The 12,346-nt window shown below is 36.4% G+C and overlaps 1 protein-coding gene across 1 annotated transcript; it reads left to right on the plus strand.

Moving 5' to 3' along the window:
- Positions 1–10,156: 10,156 nt before the first annotated feature.
- On the plus strand, positions 10,157–11,092 carry LOC106823275 (olfactory receptor 4D10-like). The gene has a single exon (XM_070487450.1). The coding sequence runs from the start codon at positions 10,157–10,159 to the stop codon at positions 11,090–11,092; it is 936 nt and encodes a 311-aa protein (XP_070343551.1).
- The last annotated feature ends 1,254 nt before the right edge of the window (positions 11,093–12,346 follow it).

The raw sequence follows: 12,346 nt of genomic DNA on the forward strand, positions 1-12,346 counted from the left end.
TTTCTAACACATTTTACAAGGCCAACATCACCCTGATCCCAAACCCAGACAAGGACAACACAAAGAAGGAAAATTACATGCCAGCATGGCTGATGAACATAGACACAAAAATACTCAAGAAAATAATGGCAAAACGAATACAGCAACACATTAAAAGGATCATACACCATGATCAAGTGAGATTTATTCCAGGGATGCAGGGATAATTCAACTTCTGCAAATCAATCAATGTGATACACCACATTAATAAAATGAGGAAGAAAAATCAGTTAATCATCTCAAAAGATGCAGAGAAAGGATTTGTCAAGATCCAACACCCGTTTACAATAAAAACTCTCAACAAAATGGATATAGAAGGAAAGTTCCTCAACATAAGAATGGCTATATATGACAAACCCACAGCCAACATCAAACTCAAAAGGGAAAAACTGAAAGTCATCCCTCTGAGAACAGGAAGAAGACATGGGTGCCCACACTTGCCATTCCTGTTCAACATAGTCCTGGGGGGTTTGGCCAATGCAATTAGGCAAGAACAAGAAATGAAAGATATCTAAACTGACAAGGAAGAAATGGAACTTTGCTGTTTGCAGATGACATGATTTTATATACAGAAAACCCTAAAGAATCCATCAGAAAAGTATTAAAATTAATCAACAACTGCATTAAAGTTGCAGGGTACAAAATCAACTTACAAAAATCTGTTGAATTTCTATACTCTAATAATGAATTAACAGAAAGAGAACTCAAAATACAATCAAATTTACAATTGCAACAAAAAGAATAAAATATCTAGGAATAAATTTAACCAAGGAGGTGAAAGACCTATACAATGAAAACTTCATGGAAATAGAACAAAGAATCCTAAAATTCATATGAGACAACAAAAGACCCTGAATAGCTGAAGGAGTCCTGAGAAAAGAGAGCAAAGCTGGAGGCATCACAATCCCTGACTTCAAAGTATACTTCAAAGCTATAGTAATCAAAACAGCATGATACTGTACAAAAACAGACACACAGATCAATGGAACAGAATTGAAAGCCCAGAAACAAAACCACACATCTATGGACAGCTAATCTCTGACAAAGGAGCTAAGAACATACAATGGAAAAAGGAAATTCTTTTCAATTAATTATGTTGGGGAAACCGGACATCCACAAGCAAAAGAGGGAAAGTAGACCACTATCTTACAACATACACAAAAATCAACTCAAAATAGATGGAAAACTTGAAAGTAAGACGTGAAACCATAAAACTCCTACAAGAAAATATGGGCTGTACACAATTTGACATCAGTTTTTGAAGGATCTTTTTGAACACAATTTCTACTCAGGCAATGGAAACAAAAGAAAAAATAAACAAATGGGTCTTCATCACTAAAGATCTTCTGCTTGGCAGAGGAAATCATTAACAAAACAAAAAGACAACCCATCAATTGGGAGAAAATATTCACAAATCATATATCCAGCAAGGGGTTAATCTCCAAAATATATGAAGAACACATTCAACTCAACAACAACAAAAACAAATAACCCAATAAAAAAATGGGCAGAGGGTATGAACAGACATTTTTCCAAAGAAGACATACGGATGGCCAACAGGCACATGAAAAGATGTTCAACATCACTAACCATCAGGGAAATGCAAATCAAAACTACAATGAGATATCACTTTACACCTGTGAGAATGGCTATAGTCACCAAGGCAAAAAACAACGAATGTTGGAGAGGATGTGGAGAGAAGAGAACCCTCACACACTGCTGGTAGGAATGCAAACTGGTGCTGCTACTATGGAAAACAGTATGGAGATTTCTCAAAAAATTAAAAATAGAAATTCCATGTAACCCAGCTGTCCCACTGCTGGGTATTTATCCAAAGAACTTGAAACCAACAATTCAAAGAGACTTATGCACCCCTATGTTCATTGCAGCATTATTCACAATAGTCAAGATGTGGAAGCAACCCAAGTGCCCATCGACTGATGAATGGATAAGGAGATGTGGTATATAAATACAATAGAATACTACTTAGCCATAAAAAAGACAAAACTGCCCCATTTGCAACATGTATGGAACTTGAGAGTATGATGTTAAGTGAAATAAGCCAGACAGAGAAAGACAAGCACCATATGATTTCACTCATATGTGGAAGATAAACAAATACATGGACAAAGAGAACAGATTATTGGTTACCAGAGGGCAAAGGGGTTTAGGGGTGGGCATAAGGAGTAAAGGAGCACATATATATGGTGACTGACAAATAATAATGTACAACTGAAATTTCACAGAGTTATAAAATCCTATGGCCTCAATAAAATTTTTTGAAAAGAAACACAAAAGAGCAATAGAAAAAGGAAAACAAGTTTTCTTTTCTCCACCCCCATGTGTTTTAGGAACACATAAGACTGCCATGAACTCACCAGTACAACATAGATTTTTCATAATAAAATTCTGATCATTGATAACACATTACATTTTTTATGTGCAGGTCATCCTTTTCTTGGCATTAAAAGAAAGTTTGAAACTCCTATTTTTCCTCACTTTAGGGGACCAAAGATCCTACTGCTACAGTTCCTTATTTTGGAAGCCATGAAAATCCTTATCTTATGGGAATCTAAGATACTCCCTTCTAGAAACCCTCCATTTGTTTCCCAAAGATCCAGGCACATTCAATAATTACGCTTTTCTGATTGAACATATAAACAAATGCACTCCATGGACTTCCAGCCAATTAAGAGAAAGAGGTAAACGCAGTTCACTGAAATGTAATTTTTAAAACTTATAGGATACAATAGAGCATATAATTTTCATGGAAATATAGGCTACCAAAATGGACTAAAAAAAGGGGAAAAATCTTTTTTCTTTTTTGGAAGATTACCCCTGAGCTAACTACTGCCAGTCCTCCTCTTTTTGCTGAGGAAGCCTGGCCCTGCGCTAACATCCGTGCCCATCTTTCTCTACTTTATACTGGGATGCCTACCACAGCATGGCGTGCCTAACAGTGCCAGGTCTGCACCCAGGATCTGAACCAGCAAACCCCAGGCCACCAAGAAGAGGAATGCACGAACTTAACCACAGCGCCATCAGGCCAGCCCCAAGGGAGATCATTAATTGTAAATGAATTGAAAAGGTTGTCAAAGACAGACCATTTTTAAAGGCATCAGGCCCAAATTGTATTGTGGGTGATTTCCAATAAACATTTAAGGATCCTGAAACTTTCGGTTTTCTTATGAATTTTTCTTAACTCATTCTGTTAGGACAGCATAACCCTCTCTGCAAACCAGATAATAGCACCTAATATATCTGATAACATCACACATCTAATATATGTATACACACCAATCACATCTTCGAATATAGATGTAAACTTCTTATAAAACATTAGCAAATTACATATCAATGAAATAAAGCAATGAAAAATCATTATTGGGAAGAGTTTAGTCCAGAAATTCAAGGAGAAATATTAATGCTGAAACAGCAGATTTAAAAGAAAAATAATGTGGATTACCTCAGTGATGCAAAAAGTATTCAATACAATTCAGCCCAAATCCTTGCAAGAAAAAAACACTTAAGAAGCCAGGAACTGAAGAAAAAAAGTATTATCTTGATAAAGAATATCTGCGAGAACTATATAGTAAACATTATACCTAATGAATAAACAATAAAACACTTTCCATTACCATCCATGGCTAGACACTGATGCACTTTATTACCACTAACATTAATCTTTAAACTTTAATTCACTACAGTTCAAAAGACACGAGAAAAAATGAGAAAGTATATAAATTTTGGAAAGCTGGAGAAAAAGAAATCATTGTTCCCTGGTATTGAAAGGATGTATCCAAAATAATTTAAAGGAATTCACTGAAAAATTATGGAAAATGATAAAAGAGTTCAGTCAGGTGGTAACATGCTAAATCAAATTATATACATCATTGGTTTCCTATACACCACCACTATCCATGGAGAAAATGTAATAGAGCTTCCTCAGGCAAAATGAAAGACCATGTATCATAAAATAAAGTCATGATCTAAATGTGCACACACACATTAGAATTGCTTCTACCAAACATCCACTTAAACACACGTCAGGAATCACAGGAAAGGAAGGGAAAGGCTCAGGACCAAACATAGATAGAAAGCAGAGAAGTTAATACCCGTCCATCAGTGAAAGGGTAAACTGGAAAAAAATCCACCTACCAGCAAAGAAGATAACAGTATAACTTGTCTGCCTCAGGCTGGGCTTTGAGAGGAAGAAAGATAATCTCTTCAGAGAATTCAAAATCCTGATGTGAGTTTGGGATTCGAGTTTGCAATGCCTACATGGAATGGGAAGCCCCAAAGTGAGAAATTAACTAAGAATGATTCAGGGTTAGTAAAGCCCTATGATGCCTGAAAGAAACAAATATGTGCCCTCTCTTAAGGAATGCACACTGAACACAAGCCTTCCAAAGTTTCCACATAAATAGCTGAGCATAAATTCATAATTCAAAATAACAAAAAGCATGAAGAAACAAGCCATTATTAGCAAGAATCAAAAGAGACAACCAAAACACAATCACACTCTCAAGGACTTTGAGTACTGGAGTAATCAGATAGAGCATACAGTATAAATATGAACGCTAACAGAAAAAGTCTAAAGGTGATACTTTAAAAACATGAGCAAGAAACAAGATATTATAAAAGAAAAAAAGAGATTTGTAAAAAGAATAAAACAGAAATTCTAGAAATGAAAACTATACTGAACTAAAGAAACTCCCTGAAATAGATCACATACAAAGAGAGAGAATACACAAGAAAGGTGGTTAGGAGACATGGAGAAGAAAACGAATGCATTTAATAAATATTATATGTGACATGAGTTTCAGGAGGAAAAAATAAGAATGAGGAAGAAGTACTATTTTATGAGATATAACTGAGAAATTTTCACAACTGATGAAAAATACAAATTCCTAGATGTACAACATATCCTGACAGAATACATAAAAAGTAATCCACTTATACTCACATTGTAGCAAAACTGCACATCACCAAAGACAAAAAGCACATCATTTCTATACACTAGCAACACTCAGAATAAGAAATTAAGAAAACAATACCATTGTGCCCCGCCTGGTAGTGTAGTAGTTAAGTTCACGTGCTCCAACTCAGCCACTGGAGGTTTGCCTGTTTGGATCCCAGGCATGGTCCTAGCACTGAAGGTCAAACCATACTGTGGTGGCATCACACATAAAATAGAGGAAGATTAGCGCAGATGTTAGTTCGGTGACAATCTTCTTCAAGCAAAAAGAAGAAGATTGGCAACAGATGTTAGCTCAGGGACAATCTTCCTCACCAAAAAAAAAAAAAAAGAAGAAAAAAGATACTAGAAAAAAATGTATCTTTAAATTTAAAAGGAAAAGAAAAGAATCCCAATCACAATTGCATCACAAGAATAATATGCCCAGGAAGAAATTTATTCAAGGAAGTGAAAGATCTGTTCATTGAAAACCTTAAGACATTGATGAAAGAAAGTGAAGACGATATACATAAACGCAAAGATATCCCATCCTCATGGACTGGAAGAATTACCATTGTAAAGTATACACGCTACCCAAAGAAATCTACAGATTCCATGCAATCTCTTTCAAAATACCAATGGCATTTCTTACAGGAATAGAAAAAACCATACTGAGAAAGAAGAACAAAGCTGGAGGCATCATAATTATGATTTCAAACTATATACTACAAAGCTACAATAATCAAAACAGTATGGTACTGGCATAAAAACAGACATACAAACCAATGCAACAGAATCAACAGCCTAGATATAAACTCATGCATATACAGGCAATTAATTTACAACAAAGTCAAGAATATACAACAGGGAAAGGATACTCTCTTCAATAAATATTGAGAAAACTGGATAACCTCATGCATAATAATGAAATCAGACCCCTATCTTACACAACTCACAAAAATTGCTTGAAATGGATTAAAGATTTAAGCATAAGAACTGAAACCATAACCTCCTAGAAGAAAAAATAGTGGAAAAGCTCCTCAACATTGGTCTTGGAAATAATTATTTGGCATTGATAGTAAAAGCACGAGCAACAAAAGCAAAAATTGATAAATGACACTACATCAAACTAGAAAGCTTCTGCACAGCAAAAGAAACAGTCAACAAATGAAAAGACAACCTACAGAATGGGAGAAAATATTTGCAATTTATGTATCAGATAAGGTGTTAGTATCCAAAATACTTAAACAAACTGATAAAATCAATAGCACAATAAAACAAAATCAGATTTTAAAATGGGCAGAAGAATTGAATAGATATTTTTTCAAACAAGGCATTCAAATGACCAATAGGTACATGAAAAGGTGCTCAACATCACTGAGCATGAGAGAAATTAAAATCAAAACCACCATGAGATAATCACTTCGCACCTGCTAGATTGGCTATCATCAAAAAGACAAGGGATAACAAGTGTTGGTGAGGATGTGGAGAAAAGGAAACCATTGTGCACTGTTGGTAGAAATATACATTGGTACAGCCACTGTGGAAAACAGTATAGACATTCCTCAAAAAATTAAAAATAGGACTACCATATGGTCCAGCAATACCATCACTGGGTACATACCCAAAGGAAGTGAAGTTAAGATCTTGAAGAAGTATCGGCATTCCTATGTTCATTGCAGCATTATTTACAATATCCAAGATATGAAGACAATCTAAGTGTCCATCACTGGATGGATGGATAAAGAAGATGTGGTCAGTCATAAAAAATAGAAAATCCTGTCATTTGTGACAACATGGATGGACCTTGAGGGCATTATGCTAAGTGAACCAAGTCAGATAAGACAGATATTGTATGATCTCAAATATATGTGGAATCTAAAAATCTGAACTCACAGAAACAGAGTAGAATGAACATAGGTTACCAGGTGCTGGGGATGGGGAGAAGTGAAGAGATGTTGGTCAAAGTGTACAAACTCTCCGTTATAAGAAGAGTAAGTTTTCGAGATCTAATGTGCAGATGGTGATTACAGTCAACAACATGGTAATACTTGAAAGTTGCTGAGACAGTATGTCTGAAATCATCTCACTCTAAAAAGAACTGGTAATTAACATGAGGTGATGAAAGCATTAGCTAACACTAAGATGATAATCATTTCGCAATTATAAATGTACCAAATCAATACATTGTATACCGTAAACAAACACAATGATACATGTCAATAGTATCTCAGTAAAGCTGGGGGGTGGAAAGGAATTACCCGTCTCAAACACACAAGCTGTCTCATGCAGTTTTTAATCAGTGTAGACTAGCATAATGTACTAAAACAAGACAGAAAAGCAGGTAAATCCAAACCCATGAGCATTCTGCAAACAGTGGAAGTGCATTCTATATAAGATCAAACCATTCAATAAATTCAGCTAATCTTAAATAACTACTGTAATTTTGTAGATAGCTTCACTAACATGCTTATCTAGCTGTATCCAAATTAAGAGATTTCATATGAGTAGAGTGTTGGAAAAGAGGAAAACTGGGCAAGCATTTTTCCCCAAACATCGTCTGTTTCTCTACATGTGGAAACTTATAGCAACATTATGAGACTATAATCATTCTGCATATAATTAAAAACTGGACTGGTAGCCAAGGATTTGAGGTCCAGTTCTCTTCTAGGTTTTTGGCAATCTAATTGAAACTCATTTGTATGTTGTGCTCTCTGAGCCTTACAAGCCATGAAAATCGAGCCCTTGTACTCTCTCAGGCATAGCATTTGGCATGTTTTAACAAAATTCTCTTTGAGCTATGGTTAAGCAGATAGATTTCCTCTACTGCCTCTAAATAATTTGGATACCAATCAAAATGTGTCCGTGTGTGTGTGTGTGTGTGTGTGTGTTTCCACACGTGCATATCTCAGTAACTTCTTAATGACTCCCACTGAAACTTCATCACCAGCAGCAGAATCAGACACTTGACTTCCACTTCCTTGTCCAATATTATTCCCTTTGCAATTCTTATATTAATCCTGAGGCTGAGGGATTTTCACATAAGACAGGGACACAATGGAAGTTCTTGAAAACGTGACTTTTTGAATCTGCCCTTTCTTTCCTGAAAGGGAAGTAAAGACACTAAGATGTTTAGTCTGCTAAAAGGCTATACCTTCAGAAACAATATTTTCAAGAATTAATGTCACCAGTGTTCATTCTGCTCTGTACCTAATAATATACAATTTGTAGTTGGAGTTTCAGGATCAAAGAATTAGGTAAAGACGTTAAGCTTTTAGCTCAGGTTAAAATTGTGGATAGTGAAATTGAGATGTCGTATTGATTACATATAAATAGTTTGACTTTGATATTTTCCAGGTATATTAAATGCTTCAGAGCCAAGATGATCTTCTCAGTGCCAGAAACAACAAAGGTGGGTGTTAACTATTGGGAAGAGAGGTGATGTGTTAAGAAGGATTCAGAAATGTGGTCCATTCAGTGTGAGAGAAGGCATCATGCATTTGCTGTGACTCTTTGAGTTGCTTATTGATGAGGCTGCCTCAGGCTAAGGTCAACATAAATTGGGTTTCCAGAGCCCCTTTCTGCCAAATTCTTATCTTCAGGCAGACTTTACCAAATATTCTTGTTATACGAAATTAGACCCCATATTTATAAGATTGAAGGGGGAAAACAAACCGTTGTGTCTTCCCTCCTTTTTCAAGATTTCCCTTTGTCTCAGTCAAACATAGATTCATAATATAATCCACATGAAAAACAGGAATAATATTAATACTTACCAGAGGACAGTGATGAAAATTCAATAAATCAACATTTCATAACTTTTCACACACAGTAAACACTCAAAAAATAGTATCTTTGTCACTGCTGGAAATCATATCTCCTAAATTATCACCTATCCAGCCCAAATCTACCTCTACTTTCCTCTTGACATTTTACATTTTGTCTTGCATTATGTTCATTAATTTATAAAAATCATCCACTTTTCCTAAGCTGAAAACACTTTGACAATGTGGTCCCATTTATCCATATACATTTGAAGACTGCAATAAATGTCCACTTGCTAAGTATGAGGTAGAGCAAATAATAATTTTAAATTTCCTAAGAATGATCAATAACACCTTATAAAAAATAAGCATTATTCTAAAGATGTGTACATCTCTGCCTGCTGTGTGATGCCTCCACTCTCTTGGCTTTTCCCACAAAGGGAAAGAGGAAGAAGAGAATGTGATTGATACAGTATGCACCACCTCTCAAAAGCAGGTCACTATCTTTATTCTCTTCCCTACAATCAAGCAAGGATCATATCAGTTATGCAAAATGAATAAATTCTAGAGAACTGCTGTACAGCGCTGTGTCTAATACTGTATTGTGCACCCCAAAATTTGTTAAGAGCGTAGGTCTCATGTTTAAGTCTTTTTAACACAATAAAAGAAATTACAGATATTCTTTAAGATTTGGATTTGCATATTGTCTCAATTTGTTTCCCAATAATAAATTTTAAATATTTTAAAATAATTATCAAGCAAATAATCTGATTAGTATAAGGTAATCACAGTGACAAGTAACCTATATGGAACAATAGGTTGTATTTTAAGAAATTCAAACAAAGCAGCCAACAGCAAGGAAACTGACTCATGTCCCAGTAACATTGCAGTAAGAAACAGAACGATATCCATTGTTTTTAGCAAGATAAGATGCTGTGGAAGTCAACAGAATGTTTGCTAATAAGAATATAAAAGTTGTAGACTACGAGTCTACAGTGGTTGGAACCATGGTTAGTTAACTTTGTATTTATGCTTCAGACAGTTCCTGACATTCAATAAATTTGTGTGGAATAAAAAATAATAACAAAATTTAAAAACTAAAATATGTTAATTAAATGAAATATGTAACCATCACTACTTAACATAAATGATTATTCTTTTCAAAAAATAGTTTTATAGGGAAAGAATTATTGAATGACATTGCTTGTGATAATTTGATTTGATCACCAAACTGACTGGATCTTTAAAATTGGGACAACTCAACAAACTGCAAACAGTACAACCACATGAGGAACATCCTGAATTGCATTCTTAGTGCGTTGGAAGAAAACAAAATAAATAGCGAAGTCTTTTCAAATGAAGTAGCTTGAAACAAAGGAGAGAGAAAGATGACTCAATGGAGCTGAAAAACTACACCAGGGTCAAAGAATTTATTTTCCTTGGCCTAACCCAAAATCAAGAACTGAACTTGCTCTTATTTCTCTTATTGCTTTGGGTGTATGTGACAACCCTGCTGGGAAACCTCCTCATCATGGTCACCGTGACCTGTGACTCTCGCCTCCAAACCCCCATGTATTTTTTGCTCTGTAATTTATCTATTGCCGACATCTGCTTTTCTTCTATCACAGTTCCCAAAGTTCTGGTGGACATTCTGTCACAGAGAAAGACCATCTCCTTCAATGGCTGCTTCACCCAGATGTTTTTCTTCCACCTCATTGGAGGGGTGGATGTATTTTCTTTGTCGGTGATGGCATTAGATCGCTATGTGGCCATCTCCAAGCCCCTGCACTATGTGACCATCATGAGTAGAGGCCGTTGCATTGGGCTAATAGTGGCCTGCTGGGTGGGGGGCTTTGTCCACTCCATCGTGCAGATCATCCTGTTGCTCCCCCTCCCCTTCTGTGGACCCAATGTTCTTGACACTTTCTACTGTGATGTCCCCCAGGTCCTCAAACTGGCCTGCACTGACGTTTTCATGCTTGAGCTGTTGATGATTTCCAATACTGGACTGCTCAGTGCACTGTGGTTTATGTTCCTGCTTGTGTCCTACACAGTCATCCTAATGATCCTGAGGTCTCAGGCAGGGGAGGGCAGGAGGAAAGCCATCTCCACCTGCACTTCACACATCTCTGTGGTGACCCTGCACTTTGTGCCCTGTATCTATGTCTATGCACGGCCCTACACTGCCCTCCCCCCCGATAAGGCCATCTCCGCCACCCTCAGTGTGATCTCCCCTCTGCTGAACCCCGTGATTTACACTCTGAGGAACCAGGAGATGAAGTCAGCCATGTTGAGACTGAAGAGAAGATTTGTGCCTTCTGACAAGGTATAGACTGGTCTCTCACTCCTCACCACGTTTGAAAATGTTTGTCCATCACATAAACTCTATTGACTAAAGGATTTCTATATAATCATTATATTTCTACTAAGATGCACATGACTTTCAGAGATTCTGATCAGCATGCAATAATAATGTAAAAAGATGAATTTCACATTACAAAAGGAAGTAGAAAACTCAAATTGTTAGCTAGAGAAGTGTTTATTGCTTTTGTGACACAGTCTTGGGAGAAATAAAGAAATCAGAATAGAAATACACTCGGACAATTTTATCACATTGGAATTGTTGTGGGGTTTGTTTCCCAGCTCTAGTGGTGTAACTGACAAATAAAAATGGCATATATTTAAGATGTACAACTTGATGTTTTGATATACATATAGATCGTGAAATGAACATTGGGGGGAAATGGGTTAAGGTGGGATCCCTCTCTCTTATTTCTTACAACTGTGCGGGAATCTCCAACTTTCTAAATAAAAGTACCAGTAAGGAAAAGGAAAAATATATATGCTCAGACATTCCCATTCCAGGAATGAAGTTGAGACACATGTTAGAAAATAATGCAGTTTGGACATTGGATTTTATAAATTCTCTCATGAAGTAATCACATCGTAAAGAAGTAAACACATCCAAAGTAACTTCCTCCTCTGATTCTATGATAGGACAAATAACTATCACCTGATGGTTTTTCCATATAAACCCACACTCCCATGGATGAGAGCAGGTGCCTGGAAGCTAGCACATTTGGAGTTAGAATATGGACCTCACCAACTACAAATCCTGTGACCTCATGCGAGGTCCTTACCCGAACCTTCCTCTGAACCACAGGTCCACTGGCCATGCCTCCACCACTCTCCCTCCATGCCCTGGGTTTAGCTTGAGCACAGCACTCAGGACCTTGTTTCCAATTCCCTGTCCTCCTTCTTCCTATCTCCCCCGGTAGAAAGAGGCTTTACTTGTTGTATCCCCAGCATCTGGCACAGAAAGTAGAACATGGAAAATACTCATAGAAGTTTTTCAGTTACAAAACTCAATGAATGAATATTGCCTCTAACTCTCTTCTGCTCCTCTCAAGTCATTGGAGAATAGGGTTAAGAAAACAGTTAATTTGTTATTATTCTCTGTTACCATGTCTCCCTAAAAATGACAGAAACATACAAAGCTACATCAGACTATGCATATGCATTCAGAAGGGTTGGCATGAAGTGGGAAACATTATTCAATATATCAGCTTGGCTTTTATTTGTTTAC

Source organism: Equus asinus, chromosome 17 (assembly GCF_041296235.1).
Source record: "Equus asinus isolate D_3611 breed Donkey chromosome 17, EquAss-T2T_v2, whole genome shotgun sequence".
Lineage (NCBI taxonomy): Eukaryota > Metazoa > Chordata > Mammalia > Perissodactyla > Equidae > Equus > Equus asinus.